The sequence below is a fragment of the Pongo abelii genome, chromosome 1 (assembly GCF_028885655.2).
Source record: "Pongo abelii isolate AG06213 chromosome 1, NHGRI_mPonAbe1-v2.0_pri, whole genome shotgun sequence".
NCBI lineage: Eukaryota > Metazoa > Chordata > Mammalia > Primates > Hominidae > Pongo > Pongo abelii.
The window spans coordinates 3576825-3599613 of NC_071985.2; the positions used below are offsets into that span (position 1 = coordinate 3576825).

A 22789-nucleotide genomic window follows, 5' to 3' on the forward strand; every position below is an offset into this window, starting at 1 on the left:
TTTAATCAAGACAGTTTATGTTACTCTTCCTATACAAAATTAACCTCACTTCAGATTTCGAAGAAAAGGCAGATCATATTTTTAAATTTCAATTTCTCATCTTTTAAATAACTGTTCCTTTCTCTTGTGAAATAAACTGATTTTGGTCTTCAAGTGACTTGTTTTTCCTCCCTGAATACCTAGGAATTGAAGTGCTTAAACCAAGCCCTAACACAGAAACATGGAAAAGTCTCTGACTGGTATAAACTAGCAATGACTAGCTTTCCACTAGACAGTGGCCTGCAACCCAAGAGTGACCAGACATTGTACTCTAGAATGGGGAGATGTCCAACCTCAAGAAAAGTTGAAATGGACAGGAAACATAGTCAACATTTGACATTAGTTAAAAAACAAAACCAACCAACCAACCAAACAAACAAAAACCCTCACATTTACACAGCCAGAAAGAACCTGCTCTGAAAGCCACAGGCTAACTTCATTTTTATGATCCTGTAAAGAGAATACATTTCAGTTCTGTCTTTGATTCTAATATGAGCCAACGTCAAATATTTTAGCAACTCTGAATATGCCTGATTATAGCAATGACTGTCAGTTCAGAAACCTTCTTCATTTATTACCCATTTTATTCCCATCCTCCGGAGGATGTTTGTAGCTTCTATGTCGGTAGTTTGTGGGTCTCTTCTGATAGAACTAGGTATCCTGCAAGTCCACTGAACAAGAAGAAAGCTTGCACAATCTGGACCCTCCTAACTTCTTTGAAATGCTTTATACATTTTATTTTTACTTTGCTCAAAAGGAAACTGAAAAAGTTAAAGTAAAAAAAAAAATAGCAAGAAAACAGACCACCTAACTCCAGCAACATATATAACTGCGTTACTTACACTGCTTTCCAATCCATCATCATTGATAAGTCATGGCTAAATAATCAAGTGCAGAATCCATTTCTTCACGTCTGCTAATAAATAGCTTCTCTCAAATGTCTCTTGCAGATCTGGGGCCATCTCAGGAGAAAGTGAAATTGTGCGAAGGTGAAGGAGGAAAGGCTGGAAAATTCTAAAATCCATAGGGGTCTGAGAACTCTCAGAGCAGACCCTGGTGAAACATTCTTGTGATTCCAGCCTTTGGCTAAACCATGATCCTGGCCTCACTGAGCTCCCAGCCACCTTCCCAGTGCAGCTCAGCCCCTGCTCCAACATTGCATTTCCCTCCAAGAACAGTGCATGCATGGGAGAGGAGCTTACAGAATCCTGCCAGTCCGCACATGCAAGCACACTTCTCAGAGGAAGCTGCACCAGTTTCACTCTGGTGTCTGCTATCTCAGAGAGAGAGAGGGAGGGAGGGAGGGAGGGGCAGAGGCAGGCAGGCAGGGAGGGGTGAAACAGGGAGAGAGGGGAAGAGAGAGAGAGAGAGAGAGAGAGAGAGAGAGAGAGAAGCTCTGCTAAAAGAGACAGCCGAGAAAGAAATACTTGCTATAACTCCCATTAACCCACAGTAGCTTAGGGTTCTTGGCACAGCAGCTGCAAAATATACTGTCAAAATCAAATGTTTAAAATATTTAATTGTACATCCCTGTACACATTTAGCCACGTATGTGCAGACAAAGCTGATGGAAGCCAGGTTTTGTATATGTCTGTGACTCTGCAAGGGAACACTTGTAGACAAACAGATGCGGATATATATCCCCATGAGAATAACATCTGCGTGCACGTGTTTCATTTCCTAAGTGAAATTGTCTAGTCTCACAGTTTGCACACCTTAAAACTATTCCAATGCTCTCAGTAATGAAAGTGCAAACCCGACAAACAGCCCTTTGCCTCTGACCCCATCTCATCTCTGATCATGTTTTCCTCAGTTTGGTCTGGGTTCTTGTTTCTTTTTCCCTGCCTCAGGAAAGAAACCCCCAAAAGAGAAGAAGGTAGAGAGGCGAGGCAGGAGCTTTCAATGTGACTGTCAATTTCACATGCTCCACTCCACTGTTTGTGGCACTGCAGCCCAGGACCCTCCACAGACCCAGCCAAAGCCCAGATGATGCCCAAGGGAGGGCGTGGCATGGAGCAGAGACATGAGACCCACAGATGGGGCTCTGTAATAGCACAGGAACTGGTGAAGATGTTTAAGGAAGAAGAAGCAACAGAGGAGCTGAAGGCAGGAAAGCAGAAGAGAGAAAGGCACAGGTGAGGCAGGCTGGGAGGGGCAGCCATGCTGGCAGGAAGCACAAGGTCGCCTGTGACTGATTCCTGAGTGGTCTCTCCAACCCTCCCTCTCTTTATGAGGACTCTGTTCACCTGCATTTCTCCATGTGGAGTCCCAGTCATCTGCACTAGAGATACCTGGACCCAACCCCAAAGATTCTGATTGAGCTGGTGGGACCATCTGCATTTTACCAAGCTCCACAGATAGTTCTGCAGGCGGGAGTTTCTGGAGACCCATTGCTTCATTGCTATTGAGCAAGTGAATGGATGAAAATTGAATGATGTGAGAAGAGATCCTAATGGAACACCTGTGGGAACGCCAACATTTATGGAGGATAGGAGAGTGGAAACGAAACTGAAGGTGAATGGTCAGAATGGTGAGAGGGGAATGAGGAGGGAGAAGAATCACTACACGTGCTATGCTGTTCCCTTTACCTGGAACACTCATCTTCCTCAGGCAAACCATCTCTTAAAACCCATTTCAAAAGTCTCATCCTCTTAGAAACTTTTCTAACTCTCCCAGGCATAGGGAATGGCTCCAATCCCATCTTGTTTGTATTTCTCATTGTAAGTCCCTCTACACACTGCCCTTCTTTATTGGCTGGTTTCTCTCTTTCTCATTCTCGGATGATGAGCTGTTTTATGTAGACTAGATGATCTCTCAGTCATCATTACATGTCCCCAAATTCTGGAAAAAGTAGCTACTCCATGTGCATCAATATATCACAAGAGGATTTCTTAACCTGAGGATTTGGTACGTAGACGTTTGCTCTACTATTGGTGTTTAAACTGAACATCTACCTCCATTTCACACACTATTTTCATGCATGATACACTTCACAGTAAAGAAACACTTTAAATGTTTCTTTATTAGGATTTAGTCTAGAGAGTTATGACTTAGTGGAAAATGAAGAGAAAAAGTTATAAGGAGCTAATCTAACAAGGAGATAAGACAAAAGGCAAAGAAAGTACCAGGCTGAGGTGAACTCAGTACAAGGTGCAGCAGTGCAGATGTGGTTTTTGATAAATTGATACATTTGGGACTCAGAAAGGTGTCACCCTTCCATTAATGGTGACAAAGAAATCACCTAAACAGATATAAGCTGCTCAAAGTAAGAGCGAACTTACACTCACTCTTCTGGAGAACGACCACCACAATTAGCCCCAATGTATGAAAACGGTCACTAAACTTGGTGAAACAGAGGTGGAATGAAAGATACCAAAATAATTAGCAGAAAACAAAATCACCCATCTACTTGGCTTAAAAAAAAAGAGGAACTGTAGATTCAAAGTTAGGGATCACACAGCACTTGGGGAGGCTGAGGTGGGCGGATCACGAGGTAAGGAGATCGAGACCATCCTGGCTAACATGGTGAAACCCCGTCTCTACTAAAAATACAAAAAATTAGCCAGGCGTGGTGGCAGGCGCCTGTAGTCCCACCTACTTGGGAGGCTGAGGCAGGAGAATGGCGTGAACCCAGGAGGCGGAGCTGGCAGTGAGCCGAGATCGTGCCACTGCACTCCAGCCTGGGCAACAGAGAGAGACTCCGTCTCAACAACAACAATAAAAAAGTTAGGGATCACACTAATCATCGAATAGATGAATGAATGAATGGAATGGTGAAGGGTCTAGAACATCCTTGGGGAAACACCAGCACTTGAGGGGCATTTCAAATACTGTTTTCATAGTTTTTAAAGTGTTTCATCACTTGGTGTGTACACCTGAGGAATCATGGCTCAGAAAAGCTGAACGACTTGCTCTTGGTCACACAGCTACTAACTTCCTGAACGAGATCTGGAACCCGATCTCCCACATTCAATCTGCTACACTTTCCACTGCACCACATTAAGCCCCAGTGTATGAAAATGGTCACTAAACTTGGTGAAACAGAGGTGGAAATGAAAGATGCCAACAGGAATCCATCTTGAAACACAGGAGAAAGCCATCGCAAGGACCAAAGGTTGTTCTCAAAACATCTGTTGGCAAGCAGCATACGTAGTGCTGTGAGGCTGGGAATCCCTAACCAGAAGTTTGGGGTGGCCTGGCTGGGAAGGCTGCCTCCCAGGACTCCCCTCTCCACTGTCTCTCGTGTTCACCAGCAATCCTGGGGCCATGTGGAGGGGACATGGAGATGTGCCTTCTAGATCTTGCTTCAAGGGAGGACTTGTTGCCCCAGCTGTGGGCAAGTGGCTTCCAGCTGACAGCTCCTTCAGGATTTGCTTCCACTGGAGAAAGCCACAGAATGCTGCAGAAGGCCAAGGGCCTGGCCTTCCCAAGGTGGTTCACATCCAAAGACTGATGGCATGAGGGTATAAAGGCCCAGCCAGCAAGTCCAACGCAGGACACAAGGATGGGCCATTTATGCTCCAGCGCTTCCCTGTGGGGCTGGCCAAGGCTTTGTTAGCCTGTTTGGCAGTTTGACATTTTCCTCGGTACAATCCTGCATCCTCCTGGTTTCTACGGGTGTGGATTTCCAGTAAACATCCTGCACGCACAGCTCCACCTGAGTGTTGGCTTCCAGGGAAGCCAGGTTCCAACCTGCAACCTTCTGCTCTGTTTCCAGACTTATTACCAGCAATCTCCACATACACTGACCTCTGCTAATTTCGAAGCTTCTAAGCAACAAAAATGGACTCTTCCTCCCTCGCCAAAATGTTGGGCAGCTAATTTTATCTCTAGAGGTCTCAGTTCTCTCATCTAGAGGAAATTAGAGGCAATGGAGCCCTCGGGCCTCCTGGGAGGTATGAGGAAGTCTACCCTCCCCGGACCAATACTGAGGGTCTTATAAGATTTCACTTCAGGCTGGGCACCGTGGCTCACGCCTGCAATCCCAGCACCTTGGGAGGCCGACGTAGGTGGATCACCCGAGGTCAGGAGTTCAAGACCAGCCTGGTCAACATGGTGAAAGCCGATCTCTACTAAATACCAAAAAAATTAGCCAGGTGTAATTACATGCCTGTAATCCCAGCTACTTGGGAGGCTGAGGCAGGGGAACTGCTTGAACCCAGGAGGTGGAGGTTGCAGTGAGCTGAGATTGTGCCATTGCACTCCAGCCTGGGCAACAAGAGTGAAACTTCATCACAAAACAAACAAACAAACAAAAATTCACTTCCAATGGGGAGTTTGCAGTTAAAATTTTTTTTTAAAAGCATTGCTTCTGATGATCCCATAGACCCCTCCCATCTGTAGTTTTCTATGATGCTGTGACTGTCTTCAGAAGACACAAACAAGCAGAATAACAAAATGGTACCTAAAGCCATCCACTAATTTGAAAAACAAATCAACTCATATATAAAGACAAGACCATAATATAGATTAAGAGAGTGATAGCTTTAAGGCTAAATTCTGGTTTTTTGGACAGATAGGGAACTATAAATGATGACGGAATTAAGAATAGTTTCCTGAAGGGGTTTGGACAATTTATTACTTTACAGGGCTATCAGGAGGACTTAAGATGGGTAAAGTAAAATAAAAAGTTTTCAGTTAAATGAACCAAATTCCATGACTGTAGTTTGCAATGATCTCTTCCCTCCTGGCGCCGAAACACAGGAGTGTCTGTGACAAAGGCTAACTGAGGGGACATCAGAAATTAGGCCCCACTGTCCCTGTTAATATACCTGAGAGAAAGAAGTAGTTTCTTTATTCCCTGCTTATAGGAAAATACCATTCCAAGTGATGGCTAAAAAGAAAATAGAAGCAGCTAAAATTCGATGGAAACACTCGATGTAAAAATATATGTATGTATTCACATGCAAGAAGGAAAGTCTAATGGTTACTAAATTGTTATAAATAATGAAAAACTCTAAACGAATCGTACCCAAATTACCTTAGAATTTCCCTGTGGGAAATACCTAATGTATGAAAATCCTTAATCATTTAAAGACACCAGGATTAAAATGAATCATCTGTATTCTGAAAATACAACGCAGACATGGTTAAAAAGAAATTTGTAAAATTTGTGCTCCTTGATGTGCTGCACCACCAAATCTACACATTTTAGTAGTGTTTATATTTGGTAATTATTTCTAAAATCCATATTGTTCAGACAAAAGGAATGAAGGTACATTACAGTATATAATGACAACTGTATATAATGCTTTATGTATGAGCCGCAGTGGCTCATACCTATAATCCCAGAACTTTGGGAGGCTGAGGTGGCTGGATCACCTGAGGTCAGGAGTTCAAGACCAGCCTGGCCAACACGGTGAAACCCCGTCTCTACTACAAATACAAAAATCAGCAGGGCGTGGTTGCAGGCACCTGTAAACCCAGCTATTTGGGAGGCTGAGGCAGGAGAATCACTGAACCTGGGAGGTAGAGGTTGCAATGAGCCAAGATTGTGCCACTGCACTCCAGCCTGGGCGACAGAGCGAGACTCCCTCTCAAAAGAATGAATGAATGAATAAATAAATTCTTTACATCTTTAAAACTTCAATTGTCTATAAATACAGATCCCAAGTCTGCTAATAAGAAAACTACACAGCTGACATTATCTGGAATAGTCAGGCCTTGTGTATACCTATTATAGACTTATTAAAAAAAAAAAAAAAATAGGCCAGGCACAGTGGCTCACGTCTGTAATCCCAGCACTTTTGGAGGCCAAGGCAGGCGGATCACTTGAGGTCAGGAGTTCGAGAACAGCCTGGCCAACATAGTGAAACCCTGTCTCTACTAAAATACAAAAATTAGCCAGGCTTGGTGGTGGGTGTCTGTAATCCCAGCTACTTGGGAGGCTGAGCCAGGAGAATCGCTTGAACCCGGGAGGCGGAGGTTGCAGTGAGCCGAGAGTGTGCCATTGCACTCCAGCCTGGGTGACAGAGCGAGATTCTCTCTCAAAAAATAAAAAAGTACTTTATTGCTTAATTTTCCAACTACAAACCATCATTTAGTTTGTCATTCCATAGGAAATTAGGGATTTATTCATTTAAAATTCATTAAAATTTTACCATTTCTTTTGTAGCCTTGCTCCCTGCTTTCTATGAGGAGATGGAGCCAGCTCTGACCACAGCTACAATTTTAACTAAGAGGAGAAGGAAGCGAAAGAGCAGAGAGGCTGGGCACAGTGGCTCATACCTGTAATCCTAGCACTTCAGGACACCAAGATGGGAGGATCACTTGAGGCAAAGAGTTCGAGACCAGCCTGGGCAACATAGTGAGACACTATCTATATAAAAAAATTTAAAAACTATCTGGGAGTGGTAGCATGGACCTGCAGTCCCAGCTACTGAGGCAGGAAGATTGCTTGAGCCCAGGAGGTCGAGACTGCAGTGAGTAGTGTTTGTACCACTAGGCATCACAGGGGTGGCACTTCAGCCTGGGTAACAGAGCAAGACCCTATATCAAAAAAAAAGAAAAAGAAAGAAGAAAGAAAAACATGAAGGGAGGGAGGAGGGAAGGAGGGAAGGAGGGATGGAGAAAGAGAGGAAGGGAGGGAGGGAGGGAAGGAGGGAAGGAGGGATGGAGAAAGAGAGGAAGGGAGGGAGGGAAGGAGGGAAGGAGGGATGGAGAAAGAGAGGAAGGGAGGGAGGGAGGGAAGGAGGGATGGAGAAAGAGAGGAAGGGAGGGAGGGAGGGAAGGAGGGATGGAGAAAGAGAGGAAGGGAGGGAGGGAGGGAAGGAGGGATGGAGAAAGAGAGGAAGGGAGGGAAGGAGGGAAGGAAGAAAGGGCAGAGAAAGAGAGAGAGAGAGACCAAGAAGGAGAGAGGAAAGTGTTTGGGATGGAAGGTGGGAAGGGGTTGGAGGAGAAGCTCTAGAATGGAGCCATCTGGGCCCTGGGGAGATGGAGAGAGCAATGGGTGATGTAAAGCTCCCCAGAGAGAATAGGGCCCAGGGCCTCCTGTCTTCCCATGCTGCAGCGCTGACCTCTTGGCCTTGCCCTCACCCACTCTACTCCAGAAGTGTGCAGAGAAGATATGACAGAAAGCTTGGGGACTAGTACTTTATTCAGCAGCCCCTAGGGGATACGAAAACGACCGAAGCAGGACCAGGTTCCTTTCCTTAGGAAACCCTTGTGCTGGCTGCATCAGAACTCAGGAGAGAACAATCTTCTACAGACAGGCTTTGGATCATGTCTCTGACCAACGCCTGGGAAAGGACTACTAAGGTAGCTGGAGCCATGTGGCATCAAATCCCATAGCACAGATGGGTTGGCTTTAGAATAGCTACCAGATCCTTACAGAAGAGACTCAAACCTGCATAAGGCAAGACAGCCACCCTGCGGCAACGCCGAGAACAAAACCAAGTTCTAGCTCCAAGTCCATTGGTCCAGCCGGTGCTTCCAACACACCCATCACCGCCCAGCTCTCTGATATGGACAGTCATTATCCCTCAGATACATGGTGCTGGGATGCCCTTTACCTTTAGTCTCACAGACTTAAGAGAGGGTTTTTATCCCTCTCAAAAGAACCGAGAAATTCTCTCCATACAGGGCATTTGAGAACAGAGCTCTTTTGTTGCAAATAGTCAGAACATCAAACATTTTTTCAAAAAATAAAAGGTCAAATACCTGTAATATTTAGTTAGATCTGTATGGAACAAAGGAAGTACTTTCAAGAATGTAAATGGTGAATTTGGGACATGTCAATATCTTAAAAACTCATTTGGCATGAGGTATGTACAGGGTGGTAGGTACTACCCAAAAGGAGCTTGGCACTTCATACAAATAACAGTTTAATTCATGTTATATACATGAAATATGAAAATCTATACATAAAATCTATATATTAATTAGCTATCCTTATGAGAAAAATGATACATGAAAATCTAGATGTAACTTTTAAAAGACAAATCAGGAAATTTTATGTGTCATTTAAAAAGAGTTCACCATGGCTGGGTGCGGTGGCTCACGCTGTAATCCCAGCACTTTGGGAGGCCGAGGCAGACAGATCACCTGAGGTCAGGAGTTCAAGACCAGCCTGACCAACATGGAGAAACCCCGTCTCTACTAAAAATACAAAATTAGCCGGGGTAGTGGCGCATGCCTGTAATCCCAGCTACTCGGGAGGCTGAGGAAGGGGAATCACTTGAACCCGGGAGGCGGAGATTGCGATGAGCTGAGATCGCGCCATTGCACTCCAGCCTGGGCAACAAGAGCAAAACTCCATCTCAAAAAAAAAAAAAAGTTCACCATAAGCTTCTTTTCCAATTAATACAGAAATTTTTCAGAGATATCCCCCTCTCATGACAAAACAGTTGGTACCCACTGATGTTCTTTAACCCTCCTACTATTTTATGTGTCTTTACTTATCCAGAGGCATGTTCTTCATACTTAGATAATATCTATAATCATAACTATTATTTTCATTCATTCATTCAACAAATACATACAGAGAGTGCCTGAAACAAAACAAGACCAGCCTAGTTTTGATCTTCATTGAGGTTGCAGTCTAAACTAGTCATGGTTTGCCAAGACAATTGTTGCTTCTTCTTCTTATTCTTTTTTTTTTTTTTTTTTTTTTTGAGACAGAATCTTGCTCGCTTTGTTGCCAGGTTGAAGTGCAGTGGCACGATCTCGGCTCACTGCAACCTCCCCCTCCTGGGTTCAAGCAATTCTCCTGCCTCAGCCTTCCGAGTAGCTGGGATTACAGGCGTGCGCCAATACACCCAGCTAATTTTTGTATTTTTAGTAGAGACGGGGTTTCACCATGTTGGTTAGGCTGGTCTCGAACTCTTGACCTCATGATCCGCCCACCTCGGCCTCCCAAAGTGCTGGGATTACAGGTGTGAGCCACCCTTCCCAGCCTGCCTCTTCTTTTTAAACATAACATCCCCTCACTCCAACTCATTTTCAAAAAGATGTAACAAAGTATGTAACGTTTGATCCAGGTCTTCATTAAATCTCCAGTTGGAAGAAATCATGCTGCACTCACTGTCCATATAAAGTAGTTCTAAAACAACAGACAAGATTCCTTTTTTATCAGAAAAGCAAGATCTAGTTATCTGTCCACCTATACTACAGGTCTGGTGTTTGTCTCATCTGAAGTGCACGCCGCCTTCATTGGTTTGTATGAAAACTTTGGATGGTGAATGGCCAAGTTCTCAGATTATTATATAGATGGTACAGCTGGCGTCCCAGGAATGTGCGGCAGTGCAGTAGGTACCAAAATATCAGGGTAGCACAATGTGGGCATGATGAAGCAATTGCCTAGTTCTAAAGACGGAAGTGCAGCAGAGCCAAATTTAGCAAAAGGCTCAACAATCCTCCGTCTGTGTGTTGACAAAGGAATAGAATTATTTCAGACTGCTATATGCCTCTAAATATATGGCTAGTCTTAGCAAAAATGCATTTGTTTATACTTTCGGTCACAAAGTCTAATTTTGATATGAATTCCTACTACCACACTAGTCCAGTGGAGCAATTATCCTCCAATTAAAAAGTGCTCTGCAGATAAAAACTAATCTCTATGATACCTCTGCAGGCATGATAACTCTTCTAAAGCAAGATTATCATCTCTTTGTAAATGTAGGAGAAAGAAGATATTTATTCCACTGGCTTCTTAAGAACAGATGACAAAGAACTCTGACCCTAGCATCAAACTAAACTGGGTTCAAATCTCTCACAGAGTAAAAACAAATCACCACCACAAATGAGTAGCTAGTCCTTACCATATGCCAGGCCAGGTTCTCGGAGCTGTGTATATATCAACCGATTTAACCCTCATTACAACCCTGTGACATCCACAACACTATTATCCTTATTCTACAGATAAGGACATTGAAACACAAAGAAGTTAAGACCTTTTCTCAAGGTCACATAGCTCGTAAGTGGCAAGGCCAAGATCCGGACCCGGGTGGCCTGGTTGCAGTGTCCTCTCAAACTTTCCACACCAGATTGCCTCGTGTAAATTACTGAAGTTCTCTAAACTACTGTTCTGTCCATGAAACGGGGATGATAATGGTACTGACCTCACAGGATGGCCGGAATGTTTAAAATCGTGCATCTGAAAGTGCTTATAACACATCACATACACGTAGTAAGCGGTCTTGATTTTAACGAAGGCTGAGTTCGTCATTAGAACTCCGCCTGCATAGAAAGATTCCTCTTTGATTGTCAGGGGATGGAGGTGGCATTTGAGGCAGCTCTGGCAACGCTGCTCACTGACTTACAAAGAAAGGGGCAGGACCTATGGAAGGAAATGAATTTCACCATCCTCACTGCAGCTCTTGTGTAAGATACAAATCAATTAATTCATCACATTCTTATCCCATTCAGCATCTCGCCATCAGGAGGCCCCTGCCCAGCTCTTCGGAGTTCCTCCTCTGATTCCACTGTGGCTTCTCTAGTTGGCCGGGGCCCAGCCCTCGCCCTGGTGAAGTTCGAGAGCTACATAAGCTGCCTTGCCTTGGATGTTCTTCTGAGAGTTTGGAAGGAACTCTAAGTCAGTTTCTGACAAGTTATTGGCAAAAGGAGATGAAGCGCTTGCCAATTTGCTTCAGGCACCGAGCATGTTAACAGGTATTACACCAGGTGTTATTAATACGTTACTTACAAGAAACCCAGTTTTCAACCTATTGTTTGGGTTATATAGAGTTATGGATTTTATACTTTACAAAGTACTGTATTTTTTCTAACTGAGAAAACTTAGAATGTGTGTTGAAGAATTCAGTCCTCAAATGTGAGATGTATTTATTACAAATGAGTCTTATTTCAGAATCAGTTTGTGGGTTAAATGACCAATACCATTCCTTCAAGTCAATCACTTGCTAAAGCCGAAGACTGGGACAGGTGTCACTCCCAGGGCTAAGCCAGTAAAGCTTACAGGAATGAGGTCAGTGCCCTGATGAAATGGCTTTCTTTTTCCTCTCAGGAAAGTCGACAGCTTTCACCCAAAGAAATTTCAGAGCTGGAAGGAATAGCTTTGAATGCTCTACACTTGGGGGCTTAGACAATGAATATCTAAGACACAGTAGTCCTAAAAACTTCCACTGTTCTTAGCAAGCACAGGGACTGTCTGCAATCTAATTGATGATGTTTAGCTATCCAGCCTAAAACAAAGCGCGCATTGGAAGTCAGAGAACAGGCAGGAAGGAAACACTTCAACTCAGCCCAACCCTCAGCAAATTCCTAGAAGGGGGAAAATGTCTCCCTTAGGAAAATGACCGTTTGATACATTCCACACTGTGTACCTTGCACCCATGATTGCTTTAGCACTTTACCAGGCATCAGACCTACTAGCCTGAATACCACAAGCACAAACCGAACCAAACAAAACAAGGCCTCTGTCCAGCTCTATGGCCCTCCAGGCCCAGGACAGCAATTGGCTAACGGAGAGCCATGTGCCCTACTGAGCTATTTCCAGACAACGTGATTTCTGAAGAAATGCTGCTCACTTTGCCTCTCTGTCCCCCTCAAATTACTTTAAAGTGGAGGTCTTTAATATATGTAAGTGGAACTTTTTGGCTTACTCAAATTATACTATATAAAGTTGTCTATTTATCTATGGGCTAGGGTTCCAAGCTGTGTGTCCTCAGCCAAGTTTACCTGTCCCGGAATAATAAAATCATATAATAATCTCTACCTCACTTCCGATAGACTATGGCAGTGCAGGTTAGCTATGAATTAGGGACTCTACCTCTATTTGGCTTTGCCTCTAGACTTACCATGTAGCCTTGGCTAAATCACCTGTGTATCTGGGCTGATTTATTCAACCTCTTCAGACTATCATTACGTTGGATTAATCTAGGTTATATTTGTAAAGGATGACCCTTTCCAGGAAAGGAAACCACAAACACACACAGACACACACACACACACACACACACACACATCACTATTATTCTAGTGTTCTCTTACATTTTTAATATGAGTCAACGCTAAGGACATTGAGAATTGTCCTGAGTTTGAAGCTCCCATACATCTTTCTCTTTGGATGAAGGTAACATGAGCTGCTTGACATCACTGAAATAAAAGAGATTTGGTCTAGATAAAAACTGATTAAAAAAAAAAGGCAATCCAAGTTGTTCCTTCAGGAGTCATACTAGCCCGGCAACCGGCTGCCTCATGAATGTAACTCTGTCTGCTTTTCTTAAAGAACACTTGCTAATTTTCCTCTTCCCATCTAACACACACACACAAAAACTTCCCATTTTCCTCACCAGTTCCTCGACTGCATTTACTATCTGATGCAAGAAGAAGAATGTGAACCCGTCAAAGAAACACAGGTAGGGAAGAGAGAGGAGTGAGAGACTAGCCTCGTTGCCTCCTGTCTTCCCCAGTACCTCTCAGATTCTGTACCTGGAAGGACAAAACCAGGAGGCAGTGGGTGGAAACTGGCCTTTCTTGCAGGCAGCCTGGAAGAGCAGCTGTTGAATTATTGAAAGCTCCTGGCTAAAAGAAAGTGAAATATTAATGACCATATTACGGAGAGGAAGAAAATTTGACAATCCACACAGATTTAAACTATCTTTTCAGGAAGAAAGCTCAGTATACATGATTGAGTGCCCTCAGACACAGCTTGGAAGAAATGATCCCTTTGCTTATATGCACGCTCTGATTGCCAACTGCTGTGCTCTCTCCTGCCCCTCACTTCTGCTGGTTGCTGTGGATAAACAGTTTTCAGCTACGTTCATAAGCTCTATTTTCAGCATGTTCTTCCTTAACCCAGCTGCCTCTCCAGTGAAGATGTTTGCTGGCGGAGTCAATGATAACATTCCACTAGCTTCTAATTAAACACACAGAGCCAAGACTGATAACCTTCACATCCAGGCTGACTTATCATCTGAGTTGCCCCTGAGGTCTCTGATTCAATTTCCAGCTTCTCTGACCACACTAAAGCGAATTGGGTTTAAAATATTAGAATATAAAGTATGGCAGACCAGGCTTTCATCCCACTTACCTCGCCCTGCTCCCAGAAGGAAGACTTCTACACAGAAAGGAGATATGCAGGGAAATGGAACAAGATGGCAATTTGATGGATAATAATAAATAATGTTTGAATGTTGAAAAATCAACTGCAAGTTACATATGCAGTTTGAGATGAATGATAATATGATAGAATAAATCTCAGCACTTTGGGAGGCCAAGGCAGGCAGATCACGAGGTTAGGAGTTCAAGACCAACCTGGCCAACAAGGTGAAACCCCGTCTCTACTAAAGATATAAAAATTAGCTGGGTGTGGTGGCGCGTGCCTGTAATCCCAGTTACTCAGGAGGCTGAGGCAGGAGAATCACTTGAACCCGGGAGGTGGAGGTTGCAGTGAGCTGAGATCGCGCCATTGCACTCCAGCACCTGGGCAACAGGGCGAGATTCTGTCTCAAAATAAATAAATAAATAACAGTCCTTCAGTATACATAGTATAATAATGTGTGGATTAGTTATTAATTTACATTATAGGAATAGTTATTTAATATTTGAAGTACCTTAGGAATACACACTTCAGGGGTGATTGGTTAGTGCTTGATATGTAAAATTTTCATGATTTCATTTCAAACTATTGTCTGAAATCCACTGAAATTTCTTCTTTAACCTGTTGGTTATTTATAAGTAGAATGCTTAATTTCTAAACATTTGGTGATTTTCTGATTTTCTATTTTTATGGTCATTGATTTATAGCTTAATTTCTCTCTGGTCAAAAAAAAAATACTCTGAATGAATTTAGTCCTTTGAAATTTGTCAAGAATTGCTTTAGGAGCCAACATACGGTCAGTTTTGGTTAATGTCCCAGTTGTACTTGGAAATGAATTGTGTCATTGTTGAGAGATTCAGATCTTCTCTCCTTACTGATTTTTTGTCTGCCTGTTCTATCAGTTTTTGAGAGAGACATGTTGTTTCTATGATTACAGATTGGTTTCTTCTTTTAATTCTGTATATTTTTGGCTATTTAACATTAATGATAAATTAAAGATACTTATCTTTTTTTTTTTTGAGAAGGAGTTTCACCCTCATTGCCCAGGCTGGAGTGCAATGGTGCAATCTCGGCTCTCAGCAACCTCCGCCCCCAGGGTTCAAGCAATTATCCTGCCTCAACCTCCCCAGTAGCGGCGATTACAGACATGCGCCACCACACCCAACTAATTTTGTATTTTTAGTAGAGATGGGGTTTCTTTATGTTGGTCAGGCTGGTCTTGAACTCCTGACTTCATGATGATTCTTGAAAAGTCTATTTTCTCTGATATTAGAACTATGCCAGCTTATATTGGTTATCATTTGCAAGGTATATCTTTTTTTATTCATTCTTTTATCTTCAACTTCTTTTTGTCCTTAAATTTATGAAGCATCTCTTATAAGCAGCATTTAATTAGATTTTGTTGTCTTTAAAATACAGTGTAACAATAATTATCTTTTAATTAGAGTATTTAGTCAATTTTCATGTAACTCAATTAAGGATATATTTGAGTTTATAGCTACCATCTTACAGTTGTTTTCTGTTAGTCTACCTATTTTATGTTCTCTTTCCTCTTCTTTCTTGAATTCTTTTAGATTAATCAAGTATTTTTCATTCTATTTTCCCTTTTATGCATTATTTTACTAGTTGCTCTAGAGATTACATTATGTGTTCTTGACCTATTATAGTCTAGTAAAATTCTGAGTTTTAATACTTCCAGATGTTATGATTTTATTACACTTTAACTCCACTTACCCCATTTCACTTTTTGTATTGTTTTTGTCATGCATTTAATGCTACATATATTTTAGTGCCCATAAAACCGCATTTTTGTTCTTTCATATGGTCAATGTTCATTTATATTTGCCCAATATTTATTTTCTGAACATTTTACAAAAATAGAATGGTATGGTGAATGCCCATATGCCCCTCATCCAGATTCTTTAATTTTTCCACATTTCTGCATGTGAAAATTTTTTCTACATTTACTTTATCACATATTTATCCATCCCTCTATCCAGCCATCAATACATCTCATATTCTTAATACATTTCAACTTAACCACATGTTGACCCTTTCTGTCAGCTTTCATTCCTTCCTGCATTTGTGGGATCATTTTCTTTCTATCCGTATACTTCCTTTTAGTATTTCTTTTAGTGTTGGTCTGCTGGTGATGGATTCTTTCAATTTTTGTCCTGAAATGTCTTTATTTCACTTCAATGTTTGACAAATATCTTTATTAAGTTTGTAAACTTTTAGGTTGACAGTTACATTCTTTCAACTCATGAATATGACGTTCCATTGTCTCTTGGCATCCATTGTTTCTGTTGAGAAATGAGTTACTGTCTTATTGTTGCTCTTTTAAAAATAATGAATTTTTTTCTCACAGCTTTAATCATTTTTCTCCTTGGCTTTTGTTTTCGACAGTTTTACTACATTGTACCCAGCTGCGGTTTTCTCTGTGTATATCCTGGTTGGGGCAAGCCAGGGCTTCTTAAATCACGTTTTGAAGTATAATTGTAGGTGTCAGAGGCTGAGAAAGGTAGGAAGGAGAGGTGGATGGGGAGAGGTTCGTTAATGGATACCAAACTATAGACCAAATTATAGCTATGTAGGAGGAAGGAGTTCTGGCATCCTGCAGCACTTTCAGGTGAATATGGTTAACGATCATTTACTGTATGTTTTCAAAGAGCTAGAAGAAAAGATTTTCAATGTCCACAACACAAAGACATGATAAATGTTTGAGTTGATAGATATGCTAATTACCATGATTTGATCATTACACATTGTATACCTATACCAAAATCATCACTTTGTATCCTACAAATATGTACAATTATTATGTGTCAACTAAAAAAAAAAAGAAAAATATATTGCTTCTGCCTCATTCCCTCTTCCCCTCTTCCAGGCCTTCAATTATATGTTACATGTGTTCCATATGTCTCTTCTGCTCTTTTCTGTATTTTGATCCTTTTTGTTCTCCATGCATCTCTCTGGATATTTTCAACTGATTTGCATTCCATTTCACTAATTCTGTCTTGTACTAAATCTAATCTGCTATTAGATCCACTTGTTGTGTTCTTAATATCCATTATTTCATTTTTTAAGTTCCAGAATTTCCTCTTTCTTTTCTTTATTTCTTTTCTTTTCTTTTCTCTTTTGTGAGACAGGATCTCTGTCACTCAGGCTGAAGTGAAATTGACTCACTGTAACCTTGACCTCCTAGGCTCAGGTGATCCTCCCACCTCAGCCTCTCAAGTAGCTGGAACTACAGGTGTGCGCCACCACGCCTGGCTAATTTTTGTATTTTTTATAGAGATAGAGTTTCACCATGTTGCCTAGGCTGGTCTTGAACTCCTGGGATCAAGCCATCTGCCCACCTCAGCCTCCCAAAATGCTATGATTACACAGGTGTGAGCCACCACGCCTGGCCCCAGTTTCTTTTTATGAATTCCAATTTTCTGGTGAAATTCTTCATTGTATCATTTATCTTCCTAAACATATGAATCACAGATATTTTGAAATTTATGTCTGATAATGCCGGTAAATTATGGGTATCTTTCCAGTGCCTATTTTTTTTCCTTTTAGGCCTATTTCTTGGTATGCTTGATCATTTTTGATTGAAACAACTTATGAGAAAGGTAGAGACTCCTATCTTTCTTCAGTGATCGTTCGCCCAGTCCTCTGGTAGGCAGCTGAATGGGAGTGATCAAGCTAAACCAATCTCAGACTGAGCTCACTGAGATTTTGTATCGCTTGTCTACTTCAGGTTCACATCTATTTTTAGGTTATGATTCTTCAAGGATCCCAGTGGGGTATCTCCTAGTGCCTCTTCTCCTGGCTAAGCTTTGAATGTGATTGTTTTTTGTTTGTTTGTTTGAGACAGAGTTTTGGTCTTATTGCCCAAGGTGGAGTGCAATGGCACGATCTTGGCTCACTGCAACCTCCGCCTCCCAGGTTCAAGTGATTCTCCTGCCTCAGTCTCCAGAGTAGCTGGGATTACAGGCGCCCACCACCACACTCGGCTAAGTTTTTGTATTTTTAGTAGAGACGGGGTTTCACCATGTTGGTGATGGCTGGTCTCAAACTCCTGACCTCAGGTGATCCACCTGCCTTGGCCTCCCAAAGTGCTGGGATTACAGGTGTGAGCCACCGCACCCGGCCATGTGATTTTTTTTTTTTTTCAGTTAGTACTGTGATACTGAGAACTCCACTTAAAATGGTTTTTTTGCTTAGTCTCTTGCACTATACAGTCTAATATTTGGCAAATGCTTCAAAGGGGAAAGCTACTGGAGTATCCAGTTCACTTTTCTGTCTCTTCCTCCCAGGATCTTGATCTCTTAAGTCTTGTCTACCTTGGCAGGTCTAAATCCCAAATTTTGTCTTTTAAGCCTCATTACACTGCCAAAAGGTCTGCTGCCTTCTCAGCAGATGAACAGGGAGAGAAAAGCACCTTCTCCACTCTCTATAGTTCCCTTCTATCTCAGATCTTAGCCTCTCAAGACCTGGTTGCCTTGGCAGCTCTCTGAGACAATTCCGGCTCAGTAGGAAGCTTCTGGACAGCATCAGCTGAGGCCAGAATCTGTTCTGATTGCTCAGTGCCTACGCCAGCCCAAGTTATCACCTGAGAGTCTCATCAGAAGGTTACATTCCAAAGGCCGTTGCCACGCTGCTTTGGCTATCTCTATTACTGGTCAACAGCAGAGTTTAATTGGAATCATGGCAGTTAGAAGTTATTTTTCTTTGGTGAAAATGGTTATGTTCAAGATACAGTGATTGGCTAGAAATATTGAGCAGGCATTCTTGCTTTTATAAAATCCAGCAAGCCCAATTAACCTAGGGATTGAACCGATTGGTCCATTGTTCAGGTCATTCCAGGAGCACTTTCCTCTGCTTGACTAACTGGATGATTATCTGGCTCATGCCATTAGTGCAATAACCACACTTGCCTCTAGGGTACCCTTTATGTAAAATGCTGTAGGATTGCCTAAAAGGATAGGGGCATGGCTTTTCATCAAGTTTACAAAACGAATTGTAGGACTTTTCCTGTCAGCTTGCTACACATGTTTGTAAGTATGGCAGAATGTGGTTTAAGACTTATTTCCTGTCCAGGCACAGTGGCTCACACCTGTAATCCCAGCACTTTGGGAAGCCAAGGCAGGTGGATGACAAGATCAGGAGATCAAGACCATCCTGGCCAACATGATGAAACCCCGTCTCTACTACAAATATAAAAATTAGCCGGGTGTGGTGGCGCGTGCCTGTAGTCCCAGCTATTCAAGAGGCTGAGGCAAGAGAATCGCTTGAACCCAGGAGGCAGAGGTTGCAGTGAGCCAAGATCACGCCACTGCACTCCAGCCTGGGCGACAGAGCAAGACTCCATCTCCAAAAATTAAAATAAAAAAAAAGACTTATTTCCTTTGTAACATGACCTGTAAACAAGGTTTTGTAGGAGAAAACCTGTAGTCCCACCTAATTTGAACTATGGGAGGCTAATGATATTGACCAAAAATAACTGCAGATACCAAATTGGCTTAGGTCAGTTTGAAAAATGTCCTTTGGTCACAAATTGATGCAAAACTTCGGTGGCCATGGTAGCCTTATTTAGTCTGGCTTGCCACCTTTGTTTTTCTTTTAAAAATATGTGAACTACTGTAATGTTGGCTTAGTTTTAGCCCAATTTACCCACATTCTCTTATTAGCTCTAGTTACACACAAAGAGAAACTGAGGTTATTGAAGGGTCTCCCTAAAGTTGACGGTTGATAGTTGAACACTGTATTTAAGAGAACTAACCTCTTCTCTCTCCCCATCAGAAGAAAGCTTATAAAGCTTGTAGATATCATCTTCAACAAAAAGAACATTAGAGAACCTGATGCTGCTTCAACAAAACACCCAGAGAACCCAGGGAGGCCTCCCAAAGTGGCATTTCTGACCACTGCGAAGGGTTTAAATTGTGTTTTGGGAAAGAGCTGACACGGCTCAGCCCTTGTCTTCAAGGGTTCAGAGGAACAAGCCCCAAATGCAGAGAGTACAACAGCATTGCTGCTTGTCCTGCTGTGAAAACACACATCAGGAAGGGCCTGGGTACAGAGTATCATGGAAGCTTCAAACTCTTAAAACTTGTCAGGAACTTAAAGATTTTCTGGCTTGTGTCTCCATTTTACAGTCAGAGAAAGTGAGGTGAAGAGAAATTTGGTAACTCAGCCAAGGTTACACAGGAGGTAAGATCTGACCCAGAATTCAGTTTACTAGATTTTTTTTTCTTTTGAGATTATCTTGCTCTGTTGCCCAGGCTAGAGTGCAGTGGAAGGATCCTGGCTCACTGCAACCTCCACCTCCCGGGTTCAAGTGGTTCTCCCACCTCAGCCCCCTGAGTAGCTGGGATTACAGCCGCCCGCCACCACGCCTGGGTAATTTTTGTATTTTTAGTAGAGATGGGGTTTCACTGTGTTGGCCAGGCTGGTGTCGAACTCCTGACCTCAGTTGATCCACCCACCTCGGCCTCCCAAAGTGCTGAGATTATAGGTGTGAGACACTGCACCCAGCCCAGTTTACTAGATTTTTAATCCATTGTCCATTTTACAGCTCCTTGTTTTCTCTCCTCCATAAGGAGCTCCCGGAGGCTGGTGTTTCCCGCTCAGGCTACAGGAACATTCCCCAAGGCTTACTTTATGATCCAGGCCAAGTTAGGTCAGGATCATGCTGAATCTGGCACAGGAATTTTAGGCCACCTGTGTCCATCCAGCCACCTGAGATATGGCAGAACATCCCAGGCAAGGAAAACAAAAGATCTTTATGTGAGCATAACAGGCAACAATGGCAGTCAGTAGGGTGGGCTACATGGAATTCTGAAATATTGATATACAGTTATCTTCTTTTGAGAAGAGAAATACGAAAATACTGCTGCCAGCAAGACAAAGCCACTTATATGTAAGCTTTGACCTAAATTTTTTGGGTCCTACATCTCTGGTTGAAATTCATTTCATTCTTTGGATAATATTGGTAGAGAACAAATATGCTCTCTTAAAAAAAAAGAATAAAATTAAATCTGTTCAGTGATTACTCATGGGACAAACTCCAATCTCTCAACAAAATCAAACAGGAAAAAATTCTTCAGTACTGAAGAGGTGGGTATGTGTTCAAATTTTCCATAAAAAATGAAGCATTGTGAGGCTCTGACTTATTCACTACTATTACGGATATTTCAAAACACCATTTACCTGCACTGTTTTGATTTCTCCAACCATAAGGAGAGTTAATGTATTTCACAAACACGGAAATCACAAAACACCTGGGATTCTTGATAGAAAGGTTCACATACAGCAATAAATGCAACAGAGAACCGTTCTCAGGTATTCTCAAGTATTTTTCAACATACATATCATTTTCTAAGAATTCAGTATTGAGGAAGAAAACAAATCCAAGGTAGAATGAATAGAAAACAGGCACTGCTTTCGATGAGACACGAATATGAAACGGCTGCTTTTTATTAACAAGTAGCCCACTGACAGGATAGACATATGAACATGGACTGCATAATCAAAATGTGTTCTACAGGCTGGGTGCGGTGGCTCACGCATGTAATTCCAACACTTTGGGTGGCTGAGGTGGGTGGATCACGAGGTCAGGAGATCGAGACCATCCCAGCCAACATGGTGAAACCCTGTCTCTACTAAAAATACAAAAAATTAGCTTGGCACGGTGGCGTACGCCTGTAGTCCCAGCTACTCAAGAGGCTGAGGCAGGAGAATCACTTGAACCCGGGAGGCAAAGGTTGCAGTGAGCCGAGATCATACCACTGCACTCCAGCCTGGTGACAGAGCAAGGCTCTGTCTCAAAAAAAAAAAAAAAAAAAAAAAAAAAAAGAAAATGTTCTACAGAAGCCTGGTTGGTATCGGGTCCATGGAGAAGTCTCTCGTGGACAGTTTGAGAAGAATCTAATATGGGAATAGTAAGTCTAATTTCAACATTCCTCTGTACTGGATCTACCTATCTCAGGTATCACAAATCACTCCCAACACTATTTCCCGCCAAGTTCAATACTCAACGGAGAGGCTAGGCAAGTAAGATGAAACTGACTTACTGTTCTGAGGAGTCAAACAAATCTACAAAAGGCAGTGCAGTGGTTACAAGTGTGGGCTTTGGATGTGGAAAGAACTAGGTTTACACACAGCTCAGTCATTTATTAGTGAGCAATGCCTGGGCATGTTCCTTACCTGCCCAGAACCTGTTTCTTCCTTCTGTCAAATTGGGATATTAACAATATCTACCTCAAAATGTTTCTGTAAAACTCAGATAATTGGTATAAAGTTCTCAGCAAAGTCCCAAGCATACTATAAGCACTCAGTAAATGGTAGCTATTATTATGAATAGTAGAAGAATAAGAATAACATTAGCAATGTCTAAAGAGAAAGTGTTCTGGCCCATATTAACCTAAGCCACATCACATGATACCATGACGCCTTCTACCCAGCAAGTTTACTTCTGCCGTCTCATAGCCCCGGACTTCACATATACGTAGCCCGACGAGGAATCGGAAATTAACAATAAATCATTTTTTCTGCATTAAAAAATCACAAACTTAGCTAACACTAAAACTAAATATTTCAAAAAAAGGCAGTGCTGTGTTTAAAATGTACTATATCTGAATGTCTGGAGAAATGACAGGCTGAGATACTTGCAGACTACCCCAAAGTCACTTTAGCCTCTTGTGTGGCTGACGCCTCTTAGACTTGTACCCCAGGACTTGACTGTGGATTGCATAATTTTAAAAG

The 22789-nt window shown here is 42.2% G+C and overlaps 1 protein-coding gene across 3 annotated transcripts in view; it reads right to left on the reverse strand.

Moving 5' to 3' along the window:
• Positions 1-22789, reverse strand: part of KIF26B (kinesin family member 26B) — a 562023-nt gene that overhangs the window by 202209 nt on the left and 337025 nt on the right. Inside the window, exon 1 of one of the 3 annotated variants that reach the window (XM_054560801.2) lies at positions 882-1272. The exons of the other annotated variants lie outside the window; for them this stretch is intronic. Within the exon in view, the coding sequence (XP_054416776.1) occupies positions 882-904 (23 nt within the window). The 5' untranslated portion in view covers positions 905-1272. Of the gene's footprint in view, positions 1-881; positions 1273-22789 lie in introns of those variants that run through there. 3 annotated transcript variants of the gene reach the window in all.